Consider the following 20998-nt stretch of genomic DNA (forward strand, 5'->3'; position numbering starts at 1 on the left):
GGGATGGTTGAGTCCGGCGGCAGTGGCTTCTCGTGTGGCTGGCAGCCGCTCTGCTGCGCTGCCTGCGCTGCTTTCGCCGCGATCCCTCCCTCTCCTCTCCTCTTCTCTTCTCCTCCTCCTCCTCCTCCTCCTCCTTCTTCTCCTCCTCCTCTTCCTCGCACTCCCCGCATCCCTCTCCTGCCGCCGCTGGCCGGCTCTCCCCGCCGGCGGCCGTGCACACCGCGCTGCCCGCGGCCCCGGGCGCGCCTCCCCTCCCTCCGTGCGCGCCCTCCCCTCCCCTGGGCGGGCGGCGGGCCGGCGGCGCCGGGGCTCCGCGGGCGCTGAGCGGCGCAGCCCCGGCGCGGCGCGGGACTGATGCTGTGTGAGAGCAGAGCCGAGCGAGCCGCCCGCGCAGTCCTGCAGGAGGCGCCGGGCGCTGCGCGGCGCTCGGGACCCGGACCGCTCCTCTCCGCCTCTCCTCGCCCTGTGGTGGTTATTTGGCGCTGTCCTTAGCCCCGCTGCCGCTCGGAGGACACGGTCGCAGCCGAGAAGAGCCGCCGGGGGTTTTGTGTGAGTGTGTGTGTGTGTGGAATAACTGCAGACATGACTGCGTGGAAGAAATTCAAGTCTCTGCTCGTTTTCTGCGCGGGGCTCCTCACTGCAGCTCAGGGTAAGATTCGGGTTTCTTGCACTGGATTTGTGTAGGCTGTGGTTACGGCACTGATTCCCCCCTCAGCTAAATCACTGCCGCTCGGTTGAGCTCTCCCTCGCTTCGTTTCTGCGCCGGGAAACAGCAGGCTCTTCGAGCCCGGTCTCCCTTCTCCCTGCCTCCCACCTCCCGCCGGTGTTCCCCGAGGGCTCGGCGCCTGGCCGGTCACTTCCCCTGGGAGAAGCCAGTCCCCTGGCGTTGGGCAGCAACCGCTGCGGCGCCGCGATGGGAACCGTGCGCATCCAGCCGCCTGGGCAGCGCCGGAGTTTGGGAACACTTCTCTCCCCGCTCACGCACGAACGGCACTCGCTGCCGTTTGAGGGACAGTCCCCGAGCTGGCAAGTTTGGATCTCCCCTCCTCCCGCCTCCCCGGCTTTTGCCGTGCTCGGGGGGGAGCGCGGAGTGGGTGGCCGCGGAGAGCCGCCCCCGCCTGCCTTCAGCCGGCTCCGCTCCCCGCAAGTTGCGCGGAGGCGGGGATGCGGCGTCGGGGACACCTCCGCCAGCTGCCTGCCCGTGCCTGAGGGGAGAGGGCTCTTCTCTGGTCGGCGTGCGGTGGGGAGAGTCTCCCACCCCCAGCTGTGTTTCTCCTTAAAAATCAAGGAGGGAGGAGAAATGAGGGGGTGACGGTGGCGAATTTGGTTACACAACTTCAGTGCTGGCCTCAGCCCCATCACTTGCCTCATCGCTGGAGACAACAACTTCCCCATTATTCACTTCGCCTCTCATTAGCCCTGCGCTTTTTCATGCCGGGAGAGATGCGAGTCTGTGTGTGAGAGAGAGAGAGAGAGAGGGAGGGAGTGAGGCAGCTCGCAGCTGAGCACCTGTCCATGTTACAGCCTCTGCCTTCTCCCACCTCGCTCCCGGTTGTTTTGCCTGCCTCCGGGAGGACGGTTTCCCTTGCGATTTGTACTGTCTGAGGCTCCCTTAACCCCTCCAAGGCGCTTTACATCGTTACCACCATTTTATTTCTCTCGCTGCTTTTTTCGGTGCGGGGGCGGCTGGAGCGGGGGAGAGCAGGGCGCCCGGGTTGGCGGGAGAGGCTGGAGCCTTCCCCCTCCGGCGGGTGCCCACGGCCGGGTCTCCTCTCCCGCCCGGGCGGCACGGCAGGATGCCCCCGCTTCGGCAGCCTCCGGCCGTGATCCGCAGGAAGAAGCGGTGGAAGGCCAGCCCGTGCTCCCAGGAGCTGGTCCGGAGGATCGGCTGGGGCTCCTCGCCAGCCCGGTGGCATCCCTCCCTCTTCTACCCGGCTCCTGCCGCTGCCGCGGTCCACCGGGCAACGCCACCGGCTGCCTCCGCGGGGAGTGGAGGGGGAGGAAGGCGCACGGCTTTTCTGGGCTGTGAAGCTGCGGGTCCTGGAGACGGGCTGTGCCCGGCAGCACACGGGGCCCGGGGCGGGCGGGGGCTTCTCGGCGTGGCCGCCCTGCCCAACTTCCAGCATCCCCATACGCCCCAGGTGCCTCCTTTCCGCGGTGCCCACCCACGCGGGGCTGGGCAGCCGCTCCCATCCCGCACACGTGCCGGGCACGGCGCTGCCCCGGGAGCTGCGGCCGCGCACGGGGCCCGGCGGCCGCGGGACGACGGGCAGCCGCGGACACGGCTGCGGCTCGCCCGGGGCGGGCCGACACCCCCGACTCATTTGTTAAATACACTGTAGCCAGTTATGTCGTTTGACATTTAAGTGTTTTCTTTTCATGGCTGACAGCACATACGAAAAGCTGGAGGCTGGATCATGGTTATTTAGCGACGATCCGACGTGTCTTGCTTCCATACAAAGGTTTTGCCGGGGACATTTGGGCACTGGCTCTGATGCTGCTCTTCAGAATGTAATTATACGTGCTTAATGTGGAGCAGCAACACACCTACTCAAAGGCTACAAACTGACTTAATATTGAAGTCAAACAACAGGTTGAAGAGGAACCGGTGGGGACAGTTGACATAATTCCTTCCCGTTTACCTTCCTAGGCAGTCCAGCACAGGTGTCTATATTTAGTCAGATGTAATCCTGAGGTTGAAATTACGTTTATACTTTAGAGAGTGAAAGAACTCTTTCCTTAGTAACATAAAGACACATGCTTTTAAAAGCACATAAAATTTTAATTATTAGATTCTCAGAACTCTGTTTTACCAGCCCCTTGCCATCAAATAATTTGATCACTGTAATAGGGATTCACCCGGTTTTTACTTGGTTTGGGGGTTTTATGGAAAAAAAAAAAATCAGGTCCTGAATTTCTGGAGGTGTTGCCACAGGCGTTCCCATATCTTTCAGTAAAAATGACGGGGGGCTTTCCACATTGTTTCTCATTATGAAACGAAATGGAAACTCTTTGTTGCTGTGCAATTTTCTGTAACTTTTTTAAGAAGCAAGGAAGGATGAAAATGAACATTCATTGTTCACTGTGGTAGACTTGAGGTGCAGTTCTATACATTTCTTTGGACTCATTTCATCTGATTGATGGATCTGAGTGCTTTGGAAAACATTTGGGGGATTCTTCCCTGTCCATTATGCTTTAAACATCAAGGGAAATTAGTATGGAGTCATTTAAAGGTACCACTTTCCCAGAAGCTACCCTATCAAAGCACTTATGCTTCAACAAGACAGACAGCATGGTGTTCAGCTCTGCATGTTAAGATGGGCTTGTTTGTAGAACCATTTGCTAATTCTGTTACGTTATATCATAACAAAAGCAAACATAAAAAATCTAGTGATTTGCTTGAAAGACAAAACATATCAGCATAATTTCTGTAAAAATTCTTAGAACAAATGATAGATATAGATTGAATTTAGACTAAAACTCAAGAAGAAAAGACTGAAATTTCTTTCTACTGTGACCTAAGCTCTGTGTACAATCTATTTTCAATGCAGAAATACTAATACTTACAGTTGTTCCAGCACATGGTTTCAAGGTAGTTTTCTGGATGTGTTTAGATAACCAACTACAGCACCTTCATTGCCATCTAATTGCCTCAAAAAAAAAGTACATATGCAGGCTTATGCACAGAGGTATCATTCAGAATAATGGAAATAGCAAAGGGACAACATTTCTGTTCTTAAATTAAATCCAGACAGTGAAAGGACTCCCCCATCTACAGCTTAGGATTTTGTTTTAAAAATAAATAAACCCCAAAACATTTTATGTACCTGCTGTTTACTGTTATCACTTTGTGTGATATAGTTATATCAATTATTTTGACAAAGTTACCACTATGTTTAAGGCCTATTCCTGTTGGACTGAAAGTGTTTGTCTCTTTTAAAGTCATATTTTTTTTTCTCCAAAACAATGCTTTTCAAGCTGTGAAGCTGCTCCATTCTCTTCCACAGAAGACTAAAGCAATTCTAAGGAAAATAAGCTGAAAAAAGGAAATTTTTAGAAGACCGTCAGAGCAAGGTGTTGAATACCCAGCTGCAAAACCAAGTATTCAATGGATGTATTCCCCATCCCCCAGTGCAGTAAGGAATTTGCGATAGAAAAGGCAGAACAGAGAATATCCAGCTCTGACCACATAATATTTTAATGTAAGAATGCATTTACTTTTTGGTAAGATCTGTATCTATCCCATTTTTTTGATCAAGATATCTATATGATGTCCTTAACTCTGTATAGGAACAGGAAATATGGTCAATTTGAATATAATGTGTTGGAGAGCATATCAATTCAGCAAAGATTCCCCAAACACTCATTTTAGACCATTGAACCCATGGTTAAGTTTTTAATTCCCCCCATCAGCCAGTAAAAGTTTATCAGTTTCTGCGGGGAGGGGGAGTGTGGAACAGGATACTGGTGTGAAGAGCTGTAGCTGGTATACAGGGATATGCAGCCACGAGCACACATTGAACTTCAGGATGTGTTGGAATCTGCGAGGGCACTTCAGCACCGTCTGTGATCTGTATAGATAAGAACCATTCTGTCAGTTGTCTATGCTGCAAATATGTCTCTTTTACTGACTGTCACTCCTATGTCCCTTTATACAGACATGTATGATTTTGATCAGACATGGATTCTTTTCTTTGGGAGAGGCAGTTGTCATTTTTTTTCCCCTGCAGATTGCTTTTTCTATACAAACATGTTAACTCTTCTTCTTATTATTACTCACTATGTGGTAGTAGTATTATATATGCATTCATATATGCAAGTTTTTAGAACATCTATGGGATTTAAGCCTCCATAGTGTTTACGCTCATGAAAACTTTGGTCCAGATAAATTAGGAACAATCTGAAACTGTAAATATTTTGAGCTATGCATTCAAGATGTGCCATGCTCTATAAAAAAGCTGAAAAGCCTCAGGGGCCACTGTTTTCAACTTTTTCAAGACATTCAATCTGTACACCATCACATTAAACTCCCTCTTGTAACCTTTCCTCGGAGAAGTAACTGCTGGATAGTGTGACTATATAAAACTTCCAGTGGATTTAAAGATAAGATGTAATTTCATTTTGCTCAAATCTGTATTGAACCATTGTGTTCCTCTTTGACCATGATGACATTATTCTGCTAGCAAGCAGCTTTCAGTGTAAGCACAGATACTGCAGCATAGTGCTGGGCTGCCTGTAGCCGGCAGGGGATGCAGTGTGGAAAGGGGAGTTGCTGGTTTAAATATACAATCCACCAAAGCAGTAGCATAATTGTGAGGCGTGATCTCTAATAAAACTCAAACATGCAACTGGATTCAAATCAGGGTTGCCGATTAAGAATCTGGCCTCTAGTTCCATATGGCTGCAAAATTAGCCAGATTAGACTGAGCTAAATGGGATGTTCTTCCAATTTTTGCAGTGAACGAAGAATAAGAATCATATGGAAATTCTCCTAATGTGTATGAGTCACTTTCTTTTACTTAGAAGTTTTACTTTTCTATATCAGCTGCAATTTCCTTTAAACCATTTTTATCAGCCGCCAACTTTTGAAATAGGGTAAAATACCATTAATGCCTGAGGAAACCTCTGAGATCTTACTTTGTCCTGACACATCTTTGTTCTAGCTGGATGAAAGACTTCACTCCACTATATGACATTTCTATTGCATTTAAGAAAATCTACACTGTATTTGTTATAAGCATTTCTCAACGGCATAACTGCTTAATCAAATTACTTGGGTTATTGCTAGTGTTGTATTGACACACCAAGGCAACATATATCAGTTGTCTGCATTTAATTGAGTGGTAGATGGAGGCAGGCATACACTGAAAACTCTTAGAGGAGTTATAATTGCAAGAGTAATAGCATCTTATTGCTAATAACAAGTCTTACTTGTTCAGAGACAATAATTTTTTTCCACATTTCTTTTTCGTATGGAAAAAAAAAAGAAAATGACAACAGTTTCTTGCCATTTTTACCCAGAGGGCACATTCAGTTAAAAGGACAGATCAAGATTTAATCACTGTTTTGTTGCTGATGATTAACCAGAATTCCTCTTGATTAATCAGAATATCATCAATGATTTGCTTTTAGCAAAAGATGACCAAAAAACCCAAAAACCCCAAACCACAATTTTTAACAATTATAGTAATGCTTTAATTTCCAGCATAAAAATCACAATTGGTTACCCCTTTTTAATTATTAAAGTATGCATTCTTGCATATTCTGAAATAGTGATTTGAGTTCCTTCAAATTAATTTCTTGTCTCATCCCTGTCAAGTAAAAGGTAATTTCAGACAGTTGTGAGGGCCCAATTCTGCTGCAATAGAAACTGAAATTTTTATTTATTTCAGAATTAGCTCAATTGGCCTGTTTTGAACAGATTACTATTCCAAATAAGCCAGGGATAGTAGATACTGCAGTGGAGTCAGACCCTCCAAATTTGATCTCTTGTGGCTGAGGACTTCTGGCAATGTTTGTATCCATGTATGACTTTGAAAATGGAAAACTAGGTGACTCTGAACAACCAACCTTGATAATATAAAAATATTTATGTATATATGGAATTAATTTGTTTTTAAACAGTATCTCTGGTATCTCTGAGCATCTGACCTCTACCTTGCTTCCTTTTTTTTCCTCTGCATTTTCCTTATGAAGAAATTATGAAGAACAATACACAGAGAAACCTAGTATCATTTTAGTCTTCAGATACTTTATGTCTCTCTTACGGTATCCCACGGATACTGAAGTACAGAATCATGTTCCATGTTCATGTCTTTGTTGTACAGTGGCTTTGCAAAAGAAACATTTGCAGCACTGCAGCTGAGAGAGATCTGAATAAATAATAATGAATAGAACTTTTTATGCAGTGTTTGTTTTGCAAAGTTGCATGAAATATGGTCAGCATTTTAAAATTACATTTTGCAGCACTTGCTTCATGCCTTAGGTTCAATTTCAAGACAATGATTCTTTCATGCAATTTTGCCAAACATGAAGTTTTTCTTATTTTTTGTATTTTTTCTTCCTTGTCTGAAAGTTTTCTTTGCCTTTTTTTGCTAGAGAATAATTTCTAAATCTATATTTGAGTGTTTTTATTGAAATATTGTTCTAATGCTCTTGTTTGCAACAAACTTTTGACATTAGTCACAGAGCAAATCTGGGTCTAGGGATATATCTTTCCCTCATCAATCCTATGATTTGCAGATCAAACATAGCAATTACACAATGCTGCATAAATAATTGTTTACTTTCTTTGACCTCTATTATTTGCCATATTGTGTTCGCATACAAAACCCAAAAGAATACAAATATTCAAATTTTTCTTTTGCTTACACTGGTGCTGAAACACCAGAAACTTACAGGGCACTGGGAACAAAAGCATAGCCAGCCTTACCCTGTACTTAAAGCTTAGGTTCAAAGGTGGGCCTAAACACACTGGGGACCACAACCAGGTTATTGTCTGTTTTAAATACTGGCCCAGATGTAGCTTTGATTTAAAGCGTCTTCACTGTTCTTGCAGTGCCTGCTGCTGAAATGGATTGGGGAGCTTGGCTCTCTTTCCATAGCGTATCTATAAGACATGAACGAGAACTTGGGCTCGGCTTTGGGCGTCGTGCTTGAGCTTAGAACTTGCCTTGTGTGAGTGCATCAGGGTTCTGTCTGAAGTCCTGGTGCGTATGACATGCACCACATAACTTGGGACCCACATCACACTGCTGGTGTACAGCACAGGTGGAGGGGCAAGGAACAGGGAAGTCATTTTGTCAGGAAGCTGATATTGGAAAGCGAGTGGCTAGGTATTGCAGGAACATACAAGAGCTCACAGAACCTGCCTTGCCCTGAACCTTAGCAAAAAACCGCAGGTTTCTTACCGCAGGTAAGAAAAAAGGAAAGAAAGAGCATACTTGCAAGACGGAAATTTTTGAAAAAAACATTTTAATAAAATAATAAAAAAGCAAAGTTTAACTTATTTTTATACTAATTTTGCATGCTTCTGGTTGTGAAACAAATGGTCATGACAAATCACACTGTTCTCATTAATGTCCGTGGGATATCAACGCAGAAGCTGACTCCTTTCAAGTGACTAAGTGTACTATTTTAGCTTTGCCCCAGCAGCCAGATTCTCTATTGGTATCCTGCTGATGTTTCTTATAATACATAGATTGAGTCATACCAAGCATTTTTTTGAGGGGGGAGAAAATGTTTTATGATTCACTTTCAGAACCTTAGTTCAATCAAACAACTGCTAATATCACAATCAGTGACCCTCTGCATTTGCAGACATCTCTCTTGATAAATTAAATTGATTTTCTTTATCTTAGCATGTAAACATCCTCAGCATATGCTCAGACCCATTGTTTGCAGTGGTTCTAACACTGAAGAAAGTAGTGTTAATAGATTTTATGAAGTCAACAGTGGCAACAGTAGTAGCATTTTGATCATGAGCTGTGCTCAAACATTTCTGTCTTGCTTTCCTGTGAAACATGTATAGGGGAGGCTTTATCATGATATTTAACTGCCATAAATTAAAATACAGAAATTTTCCTTTCTTTTTTCCAGGTGCATAATGTAGTTAATTTGAAAAAATCTGCCAGTTGTAGAAAAAAAGAAGCATTCTGCTGTGCAGAGCTAGGTACATTGGACATAGAGTCTAATAGTCAGCTGAGTAGTTTGGGTTGCTTTATATCAGATTTTGACCACTTAGGACCTGATCCAAAGGTTGGGGAACTCACAGGAAAAAAGATAAATCTCATTAACCTTAAAAGATTTTGAATCTGGACTTTATTATAGCCACATATAACACAGAGAACTTACATTGAAACAAGGATGCTAGAACAAATTAATAATACTAAAGAAAATTCAAACTCTTAGTTAACATTAATATGAATTGTTATGAAATTAACCACCGAAATGCTGTTTAGAATCATAGAATAGTTTGGGTTGGACAGGACCGTAAAGATCTCCCTGGAGACTTCTACAGGCTGAACAGCTGCAACTCTCTCGGCCTGTCTTCATAGGAGAGGTGCTCCAGCCCTGTGATCATCTTTGCGGCCTCCTCTGGACTTGTTCCAACAGGTCTATATTCTAATTATGTCATGAGTCCCAGAGATGGACACAGTACTCCAGGTGAGTCTCATGAGAGGAAAGTAGAGGGGCAGAATGCCCTCCCTTGACCTGCTGCGCACGCTGGATATGACTGGCCTTCTGGGTTGCACGTACACATTGCTGAGTTGTGTTGAGCTTCTCATCCACCAGCACCCCAAGTCCTTCTCCTCAGGATTGTCTCAATCCATCCTCTTTCCAGCCTGTATTTGTGTTTGGGATTGCCCCAACCCATGTGCAGGATTTTACACTTGTTCTTGTTAAACTTCATGAAGTTTGCACAGGCCCATCTCTCAAGCCTGTCCTGGCTGGATGGCATCCCTTCCCTCCAGAATGTAGACTGCACCGTGCAACTTGGTGTCACATTGAAGATGAATCACGCCCCAACATTTTTTGACCTATCTGAATTGTATTTCACTCCACTGGCTTTCACCAGATATGTAATTTATTTGGTTCTTAGGAGAGATTAACCTTTAATTGCTTTCTTTAGCAACATTTAGTAAACAGACTGATAGCATGGAGATGATCTGTGCAAACAGCAAAGAAGTATTTCTTCAACTCATGTTGCCATGACAATTCAGATTTTTCTTGTCAACTCCTGAGAAGCTTCGAAGTAATTTCTTTAAAGCAATGGATCAGGGGATATTTTTGAAATTGAAGTTACTCTCTTTTTTCAATTTAGTATCATTTAACACAGTAAGGAACCTGACCCAAAAGATTTTAAGATCTACAAACAAGAACTATTGCAAAAAATACAGCATCATGTAACCCTCTTCATGGATCTCTGATGATGTACACCAGCAGTGAAGCTGACTTCAGATACTTTATCAAGAGATTTAGATTTTTTTTTTAACTATATGATAATAATAAATAGTTATCATAAAAATAATAGTGGATAATGATGAGTGGAGAGGCCAGTTTATAGCTGTCATTTTGATCTTCAGGACAATATTTTATCTTGCAGATATTTTGATTTTAGATTACAGAAGGATTACAGAACAAAGAAGGACTAAACATTTTTGTTACAGTTACAATTATAAAATTAGTTCAATGAGTGAAGAATAAAATCAAAAGGCTGTTGTCCACATATTTAAATTACTATCCGAGATAACTACTGTATACAGTGCTATTAGTAATCGAACTGAATGTCCCTCTTTTTATTTGTTTCAATTGAAATAGCCTGTTATGAAAAAAAAACAAACAAACAACTAAAACTAGTCCAAACTACTTTAATTTAATTCTTAAGAAATAAATTACTGGCTTAATGAGGTATTTCTTAGGTTGCTGTTAACAGTGATGAAAACATTGTAAATGAAAAGAAGATAATGTGAAGTGCTGTTTCTGCTGGGAAAATAGGTTTCTCTGTATAGAAGATAAGAAAAGTAGATCAGTAATGGTTTTCATTTTAAAATGTTTCTGACAGATGATGGCTACTGTGTTGGTGTAGTTTGTTTACCACTTTGCAATAGATTTGAGATGAGTCATATCACATTAGAAGGAAAATTGAGAAGTTGTTTTGTCAAAGGGAATTCAGTTTTCCTTTTTTATCATATATACTCAAATTATTAGTTCTCTTTAAACAGAGACACCTAATTGATTTTTTTGTAAGTGTTTATTCTTGTTGTTTCCACAAATCTGAGTTCCTCTTGCTAGAAATGGTAAGTGCAGATCTATCATTTCTATATACTGGATAAAGTGATTGACCTGGAATCTTCAGTCAGTTCTCCTCATGCATCTTCTTTAAAGTCTTAGCCATTTTATTTTCAAGTGAGTTTGTACCACAATAATTTCAACATCTACAAGCACGGTTGTTTTTCACAAGCCTTTCTATTCCCTTGCCTTCAGAATGGGAGTTGACTCAGTAAGGACTATAGGATGGCTTCTCAAGATTTCATGTTGTATAGAAATTATTATTTCTGTCTTATTTCCTTACTGACTTTGTAAGTCCACTTTACTGATAATGCATCTTAGTGTATCCACAGTGTTAGGAAAAATGGTACTTATAAGAATATTTGATAAACAGACTTGTGGATGGAATACTTATGATACATCAGGTCATAGGCATTCAGCAGGAAAAACAACCTTCCTTTTCAAAATATCTGATGGAAGAGGAGATCCGTTTGTTGAATAAAAAACATGTGCATACTGAACAATAAGACATGTCTGAGCTCATTTTACCTGCAAAACAAGCCTTCGTGTCAAGTCTAAGGATGCTGGGAAGAGGGCAGAAGGTCCTGTTTATTGTCAAGAGCCTAGATTGTATTTTACTTTCTTTTCAGTAGTGCCAAATTTCTGCAGTTCCCACTGCCATAAGAGAAATTACAGATCTCAGCACTTTTGAACATAAAGAAATTTGTACTGTTTTTACTTTTACACTTGAGAATCATCATAATCTGAATGCAATACACTGCTGTAAAGAGAATGGATAGACAAGAGTATTAAGTATTTACTATTATCTCCCAGGTAGTTTCTGAATTAAGCAAAGTTTCCAAATCTATCGTTATTATTTTTTTAGGAAGAAGAGATTCCTCAAGGGAAGTTTGTTTTTCTTTAAAACTGCTGTACCTAAGTAATTCTATGTATTAAAAAAAAAAAAGAAGAAACCAACCTGGATCTGATGTAGCTTGAAGCAAAACATTTGTGTTTACAAAGTGAATGTTAAACACAGCAGCAAATTAGAATTTGTAGTGAAGCCAATTCACAGACTACTGGCTATACTGCGTAATGGAGGCCGTTGTCCTGGACCAGCATTAAAAACAATCAGTCCCACCTCCACTTATATTTCCTCTATGAGTATTCATAATTTTTACATTTATTTCCTATTGATGGAAACTAAGTGCAGTTCCTTGTAGCTCCATTTTTCTTTCTAAGAAACAGGCTGTTTCTAAGGGGTGGGCAGGCTCTGGTGGGAAAAAAGTGTCTACCCAGTTTTACCACTGTAGAATAGGTCCAAAACTTCTTTTGATATTGTGCATTGTGCTGCAGATGGTATTTGCAGAATGGATGTATATTTGTGCAAATATTTTGAATGTGCTTTGTCACTGCATTGGGTTTGTATAGCCAGGTTTTGGTAGTGGGGATGCTTTAGGGGTGGCTTCTGTCAGAAGCTTCTAGAAGCTTCCCCCATGTCCAGTAGAGCTAATGCCATCTGCTTCCTAAATGGATGTGCCGCTGGCCAAAACCAAGCCCACCAGCAATGGTGGTAGTGCCTCTGGAAGAACATAGTTAAGAAGAGGGAAATAACCAGTGCAATGGCAACTACAGTTGGGAAAGGGGAGTGAGAATATAGGAGAGGAACAACTCTGCAGACACCCAAGTCAGTGAAGAGGGAGGGGGAGGAGGTGTTACAGGTGCAAGAGAGAGATTCCCCTGGAGCCTGTGATGCAGACTCTGGTGAGACAGCTGTGCCCCTGCAGCCCATGGAGTTCCTGCTGCCCCTGCAGGGGGACAGAAGATCCACCTGCAGTCTGTGAAGGATCACACATTGGAACAGGTGGATGCCCGAAGGAGGCTGTGATCCTGTGTTGTTGCAGGCTCCTGCCAGGACCTGTGGACCCATGGAGAGAGTAGCCCACAATGGAGCAGGTTTGCTGTCAGGACTTGCGACCCCACAGGGGACCCACAGAGCAGTCTGTTCCTGAAGGACTGCAGCCCATGGAAGGGACCCACGCTGCAGCTCATGGGAAGGGCTCATGTCGGAGAAGTTTATGGAGGACTGTCTTCTGTGAGAAGGACCCCATGCTGGAGCAGGGGAAGAGTGTGAGTCCTCCTGAGGAGGAAGGAGCATGAGAGACAACTCTGTGTGATGAACTGACCGTAACACCCCTTCCCTGTCTCTCTGCACTGCTGAGAGGAGGAGGCAGAGAAAATATCGGGGGTGAAGTGAGCCCTGGAAGAATGAAAGGTGGGGGAAAGTTGTCTTAAGGTTTCAGTTTATTTCTTATTATCCTACTCTGATTTGATTGTTAATAAACTAAACTGATTTCCTGAGTTGAGTCTGTTTTACCTGTGATGGTAATGGTGAGTGATCTCTCCCTGTCCTTATCTCGATCCATGAACCTTTCATTTTATTTTCTCTCACCTGTCCAGCTGAGGAGGGGAGTGATAGAGCAGCTTTGGTGGGAATCCAACATCCAGCCAGGGCCAGCCCAGCACAGTCATATAACACTAGTGCTTCCAAGTACAGTTTTGTAAAGCAGAAGCATTTTGTGTGATTTTCTCAACAGCAGTTAGCTGCTCAGATCTACTCAGTTATGCTGCTGTTGTCTTATGTACTGTCCCAAAAGAGCAATGTGCCTGAGAATCAGGTCCCCTGAGGGTAAAAAATCAATTAAAACAAGAAACTACTCTTTGATGCTAGAAGGATAATGTACTGTCCATTGTGAAAAAATGAGCCATTGTGGTGATGGATTGTGTCAGGTGAAAGATGAGTATTCAGCATAGACAGTCGATGGAAATCATTTTTATATTTCATTGACAAATTCTTCAGTAGTACCATTGAAGAAGATAAGTTATCTCAAAAAAGAAGCTACATGTGAAAATGTATGACAGCATTTAATGGGGGTTTCAGTCAGGGCTACTTTATTTTTTTTTAAGTCAATCCTTACTCTTGTCATTTGCCTTCTTTCACTTATTTTTTTTCTTGAAATTCTGTCTATGATTATATTTATTCTTAAAATCTGTTAGGCAGTGACATGTGTGTGGCGTGATTTATTAATTTGTTTTATGGTACATCCTAGAGCGTAGGGACCCATCATACAAAGGATTATATGAACATAGAGAAAATGAAATTAATGACATGAACAGCATTTGTGACAGGAAGCTTAAGTCTGGGGAGTATTGTTTCCTGCATGATCAGAATTAAACAAAAAGCCTTGTCTTCTGAAACCTAGGCCATAGGAGCTGTCCTGTATTTACAGAGGACATAGCCCAGCTTAGTTAACTCATAGCCATCAATAATTATTCTTTTTTTCTGATTTCCTTTACTGGTATTTGTCTTGCTGGAGAGCAGTGCATAATCAGCTCCCTTATTGTCACCAGTAACACAGGCATACCGATGTAGTTTTACCAAGCAGAACTGGTAAAAGCCCAAACTTGAAATATCTGTTGGCAACTGTCCTCAGTGGCACCTCCTGGTGCCACTACTGCGAAAGTCTGATATGGTCTCATAAATAACGGACTGGTGCCCTCATGGGCATGGCAGTTCAGCTGCTGGGCTGATACAGGCATTATGCTGACACGCTGAAAATCACGTCTTTATCTTGTAGGGCTGGCAGGGCTGACACCATAGATTTGCATAATTAAACACTATTTCTCTTTTTTCTTCCCTTACGTTATTTAAAATTTGCTCTTTGCAGAGCTTATCTTTCTTGTTCCAGTCACTATTATTTCCTCTTGCTGAAGGAGTATAAGATACCTTCTTTATTATTCTCCTATATGTCTGTTTAACATTCCCAGGGTGGAAAGTGCCTGGGGTCTAGTCTGTGATGACTCCTGCACAAAAGCTGAAGATGGGCACTCTTAAAACCTGAATTAAGTCAGGGACATAAACTGTGCCTAGATTTTGTTCACATCTTATGAATTTGGTTAAATTTCAGTCTTCACATATTCAAAAATGCAAAAAGTGTCACATCAAATCAGACCAAAATAACCTCTGTCTGACAATGGCCATTAGCAAAAGCATAGAAAAAAAATACAGGAAGCAAGATATAGACAGGCTTTTATGTTTTAGCAGCCTCTAGCCAGTTTAGAGAACTCTTAGCCAGAGGTTGCATCTATGTTCAACATCCATCAACAAATTAACCTTCACAAATCTGTTCTTGAACCTACTCATAATTCAGACTACCACACTATTTTCTGACAATTTGTTTTACAATTTAATTCCTGCTGTGTGGAAAACACTGCATTTTACTTGTCTTGAAGCTTCTACCTGCTCATTTCCCTGAGCACTTCCAGCTCTTCAGAAATACTTTACCCTACACAGAACATCTGACAGATAGGAAGGAATTATGTAAACTATAAATTACATACTTTTCCCACGTACACCTAAAAAATCCATATGGATATTTAGAGTAACTAGCTTCAATCAATACTAATGGATGTTTCCTAAGTGCATTTCTCATAATTTTTAATGATCATGATATTGTCAGTGCTGCTGATGCACTTAAATGAATAATAGACTGTATTTCATTATAAACAGCCACTTGCCTTTATCCCATCATCCCATTACCTGTTTTTTTATTCTCATAATAATATTTTATTGTTTGCTTTCCAATAAATAGTAAAGACTGTACATTGTGACCATCTGGATGACAGTGATGTTCAACATTTTGCTCTATGAGAGATTTCTGGAGGACCAACAGAGAAAATGCTTAGAAAATTAGGTCCTGGCTGGAAATGAATACATCAAACCGGATGCTTAGTGATCTAAGCACCTCTCCCACTGATGTTGACCTCCATGGAGTGTGTGGCTCGCTGATAATATAAAGTGCACTAAATAGTAGATTCATCTTGCATATATGCTGTTTGCCCCTCTGTGGTCCAGCGTTTCACTGGTTGCCAGTAATTTCTTAATGGGTTCTGATGAGGGATTGGGTTTCTGCAAAGATTAGGGAAATGCTGCAAGCATTTCTGTTAGAAAAGGTTTAGGAAGAGGTCTGTTGTACTGAGAACACTGAATCCACTTCATCCTTAGAAATCAACCAATTTCTGCCCTTACAAGACCCAGATTTAGAACAAATTGTGAAAAAAACCCACGAAAAGACATTGAAAATTCTGTTCTTAGATAGAAACTTACCTCAAACCTTAAAACCTGCAAGATATTCTGTGAGCTCAAATCCATAGGCTTCTGATTGCAGTTTCACGTTAGAAAATTTGTTCACTGTCTGAAAAACAATTTTTTCTCTTGTTTCCTAAGACCGTAGCCTTCCTACAGGCCTTTAAGATGGCTGCACAGGATGCATAAAATCTGCCTTTCCCCCTTATTCTACCTCTTGCTCTCAGGACTGTCAATAGAAAAACTTCCCAGCATCATAAAAACAAAACAAAGTGATGCAAATAAGTAATCAGCAAGAGCACAGCTGACCACTGGGAACAAGAGTAGCATGAGACAGAAGAAATCAGACTCACTTTAATGTTAGCAAGTGTTCCATGACTGTTCTTGCTTCTTCATTCTGAAAGGCTGTATTTAATTTCCATAAATGAGAAATTTCTGAATATTCCTGATAGAGTCTATTCAGGAAAGGAAGGCATTAATTACTCCTATGCTGAACAAACGAAACCATTGCTTAGCTTTTGAGAAGGGACAAGAACACAGGTTTTAAAGAGGTGATTGGAAAAGGACTACTTCCCAGCAACAGGTAATGTATCCGATGTGCTGCAATCTAAATTTCCAACAGGACAAGGCAAAGACTGAGTTCTTTGGACAGGAATGTTTTAATGGGATAACAAAAATATTTTTTAAGCAACCTTTGTTTTCTGCTCGATTAGAAGAACATTTCACAAACATTTATGAAAAGGAGAAAATGTCTTAACAGATGAAGATTATGATCAAAAACCGGATTTAGGTTTACAAATAAATAGTGTTTAATTATAAAAGAAATTGCTACTTTAGGTAGTAATACTTTAATGCTGGTTTGGGATGACATAAGAATTTGTGTAGTCCTGTGTTTATATATTAAACTTGTCTCTTCTAAAAATTACTCACTTGACCATAACAAAAAATGCCATGTAGAATATCTCAACTATTTTCATCAAAGGATCAGGTGGCATGTACATTTAGTTGCTTAAATTGGTAGAACAGTGTTTCTTCAGAGAAACTTTATTTAAAGAGATTTTTTTGATAAACTCTCTTTACTGTTATGTTGCTGGCATAATCCTTCAATATCTGTCTTGTCTTGTCTCTGCCTAGAAATTTGTAAGTATAGTTAATGTACCTGAAAATTTCAGAAAATAAAACCCCAGTGATTATTCTAATACAATGTAATATAATGTATAAGTTCAAAAGTTAGATCTGAGATGTGCTGAACAGTTCCCAATTTATTTCATGGATGTTGAGGAAATTCTGTGGTAAATAAATACACAGAAGAATTTAAGCATCAGGTTTTCCCTTTATTGTGAAGCTATTTACATCTAGTACTTAAATTACCAAACTACCACTCTGCTTTAATCCCAAAACCACACAAATTTACACAGGCCTATTTTTAATTGCAAAATATCCTTTGAGCCTAATATTACATTTTTTGGCATACTCAGAATGGTTGCATACCATGTCAGTTTGTATGACTGTTATTGAACAGTCATTGTAATCATCAATATAGATGCTCTTCCATGGGGATAAAATTGCTTGGCTTTCTTTAAGTGTGCCTGCCAACTTTGGCCTTACATAAGATATTCCTGGGGGTGGAAGTGGTGCCCTCTCATTTTCCCACAGAAGAGAGAGTAATTTAAGAGTTGGAGCACTTAGCTAGATTGTGAAAAATATGTTCAGCTACCTCTTCCCATAGACAGTTAAGGCTGTCTCATCCTCTTTTTTGTCCTTGCATATACTGTGACTGCCCTTGGCTCTCCTCTGTTGATGCAGTGGAGGTTTTCAGTTAAAGTTTCCTTTGGAGGTAGAAGATTTGGATTGAAAACCTTGCTTAAAGGAAATCAATCTGAACTACTAAAAAGTTGCTGGGACACCTACTGGTCCCCTCTTACGTGGAGAGCGTTACTCGCCACATCAGAGTCATGCTTCTGGATGGGTTTCTATCTTGCTCAGTGAATATTCAATTATTCTATGAAAAGTGGAATTGCAAGTAGTCTGCTTGAAATATTGCTCTGAGGTTCATTTGCCAGTAAACAAATAAAAGATAAGTACGCAATACATAATTTCAGCTGATTTCAGGAAATAATCAATAGCTTTTATCACTAGAGACTTAACAATCACCATGTTATGCCCATCACATAAATCTACAAAGAAATCTTACAAAGAGAGGTAAGCTATTCTCAGGGAGATTGATTGATTTGTCCCATGGTTCATATTTATTTAAAATCTTGGCAAAATATTTTTTTCTTCTAGCACCAAAGTTTGCAATGCCACTTAACTTATAACTGCCACATCTCTGCTGTCATCATCATTGATATTTGAGAGATGAAAAAATTTAGGTCTAGATATAACACTCCCCTTTGAAATTTACATGCATTAATCTTAAGTTGCCCAGTTACCATGGTGATGAATATAGTATAAATATATGTGTGCACATGTGTCTCAGAGAGAGAGACAGAATTCAGTCATTTGAATCTATTATGGAGGTAGTACCATGGTTAACATTCACTGTTCTTCAAGTTTTGTCCATTTTCTATAATGTAAAAAACTTTCCATTTGTTTAAAAGTGCAGCAGTCACAGGAAGCTCCTGCCACACAGGAAGACGCCATGTCTGAAATACTTCACGCTGAACTGTTGAAGTTCAGCAGTTCAAGTCCACGACCTTGAACTTCCACCAGGGATTCTGAAATACCAGAGTGATGTGCTGGCAGTGTATTGCCTTGCTTATCAAATGCCACATTACATGGATTTTCACCTCAAGACAGAAGGAGTCATGTTATCGATACTGGAGGCCACAGATGTGTAAATTTATCACCAGTTCCATTTCCCTCAGGATGACACATTGCATTCTGGCACCCCGTAAACAGAGAAATACATTTAGAACAGCTTTTGATACTATTCCACCATGCTAAGGGAGTAGGACCCCCTGGAAAGCTCTTTCCCCCCTCCATGAATGCAATGTGACCCAAAATATTTTTAATTTTACCACTCTATATTGACGACAATATTTTATTCCATTTTACTACATGTAGTAAATAACACATTCAAATAGGCACAAAACTCCTCACCAAAACAACAACAAAAGGGCATGATTTTATGATTTTTGGGTTTTTTTTCATCAAAACCAGTTTTAAAAACCTGCACTTAAACAGCTAGTGAGGAACCCAGAGAGACAAAAGTCTATTTAGGACACAATTTAAACTAGCTCTGTCTAAGAATCATTTTTTTTTTTCAAATTGAAAAAAAGCAAGCAAATCTTAAAAAAATATTAAATACAGTCCAAGAAACTATAAATCAGTGAATTTAACAAGGGTTGTGGGGAAAATTAAACTACTATAAGGAAGTGTGAAACAACAGCTTGAAAATCAGTTTGATTAAGGATAACCAGCATAGATTCAGGCAGAGGAGGTCATGCTTAACTAACCGGCTGGAGTTCTTCGAAGATATCTTCCCTTATCTACTGCTACTGTAGATAAGGGAAATTCAATGGATGTAGTCTACTTGTAAGCCTTTGACAAGGCACCACACCTGAGATTAATGGCTAAGAGAATCATCATGAAAGCAAAGAAACTGTGGGATGGAAAACTAGCTTAAGTGTAGGGCCACAGAGGGAAAATCTGGACAGAGTTTCTTAGGAGCCAGTGTTGGGCCCTCTGTTGTTCATGATTATGTATGTCAGAATGTAAGTGAGAGGGTGGAATAATTTGTAGCTTATGGGGGATCTAAAGCATAGCGAGAAGTGCAGAGCAATGTGCTTGTGTTCAAAAGGTGTTGTATCCTTTATATAACTTGTTAAGCAAAAATAATCAGAATTTTGCTAGAAAAGTATAGAATAATTAATATAGGAACACAAAACCATAATAGAAAATACTCACTAAATAAAAGTCTTCCAATATAATAAGCAAGAGAACAAATTAGGAGTTATTAAGGGCATAAGCTGAAGTCATCAGCCTAGAGGAAAACAGCCTTTTAAAAGGTCAACAAGATACAAAGAACACAGAAAACATACTCAAGAAAACAATATTGTTAGTTTGCACAAACCATAGTAAGAGCATCTTTTGGACATGGTCTGCAATATTCTAATAGTTGTTCAAGGAAAAAAATATTTTCATGTTGGGATTCATTGCAGGGAAACAAGGATATAAGGTCCAGTAACTGTGAAGAATGTTAAAGAACCTCAGGGCTTATTTACTGTAACCAGGAAATATATGATGTTTTCGTGATAGTAGGACCAAGGGATTCTAGTCAAAATTAAGGCACTGTTGTGTTAGGCATGTGTCATGGTTTGAGATACCCAAAAATCCAATTCCCTAGTCTAAGCCCCTCCCACATCTCAACTAATGTGAGATGGGTTTTTACAAGACCAAAACACACCAGACTCCAAAATGGGGGAAAGGGAATATATTACAATGACTGTACAAATAAATATTATAACACATTATACACATGATCACAACTATCTCTACCCATGACATATAGTATTTACAATGGATCAAATCTCTTCTCCCCTCCAAATAAAGTCCAGGAGGGAAAAAAGGACAGATCCCTTCCAGTTCTCTCAGGGTAGCAGCTTCTTCAGAGTAGCAGTCTATCTCTCTCTCATGCATGCAGCTGTTGATGGATCTCTGCCAGCACTCACGAGGAGGTATCCAAGCTCCCTCAGCCCCTTGACGCAGGCAAAGAGGTCTTCCGTGGCTATGGTCAACCCCAGACAAAGGTCGTTCCACCACGGTCATATCACGAGCACAGGGGGCTTCGTAAACGGTCTGGTATCTCCAGGAGATTCAAGCTCCTTGCAGGGCCTCTGTGCCCTGTCTCAGGTTGCGAGCTTCTTTGTAGCTTGCAGCAAGGGAGGGCCCCCAAGGCCAACTCCCACACTGTCCTGGCTCAGCTCTCAGGACGACTGAGCTTCTCAGCTCTCTCTGCAGTGCATGTTGCACTTCAAGGCTCTTTCAAGTAAGAGTCTATCATCTTCCTCCTTTCCAGGAGGTCTCAAAGGAGTTTGGGGGGGGTCTGGTACAGTTCTTACCCCCAAAAACTCTGTTGCT

At 41.3% G+C, this 20998-nt stretch overlaps 1 protein-coding gene across 4 annotated transcripts in view; it reads left to right on the forward strand.

Annotated features, from left to right (window-relative positions):
* Positions 1 to 369: 369 nt before the first annotated feature.
* CSMD1 (CUB and Sushi multiple domains 1) overlaps positions 370 to 20998 on the forward strand; it is a 1084078-nt gene continuing 1063449 nt past the window's right edge. For all 4 annotated transcript variants that reach the window (XM_032681799.1, XM_032681800.1, XM_032681801.1 and 1 more), the window contains exon 1: positions 370 to 649. In XM_032681799.1, coding sequence (XP_032537690.1) covers positions 583 to 649 — 67 coding nt within the window. In that variant the 5' untranslated portion in view covers positions 370 to 582. The remainder of the gene's footprint in view (positions 650 to 20998) is intronic.

Source organism: Chiroxiphia lanceolata, chromosome 3 (genome assembly GCF_009829145.1).
Source record: "Chiroxiphia lanceolata isolate bChiLan1 chromosome 3, bChiLan1.pri, whole genome shotgun sequence".
NCBI classification, from domain to species: domain Eukaryota; kingdom Metazoa; phylum Chordata; class Aves; order Passeriformes; family Pipridae; genus Chiroxiphia; species Chiroxiphia lanceolata.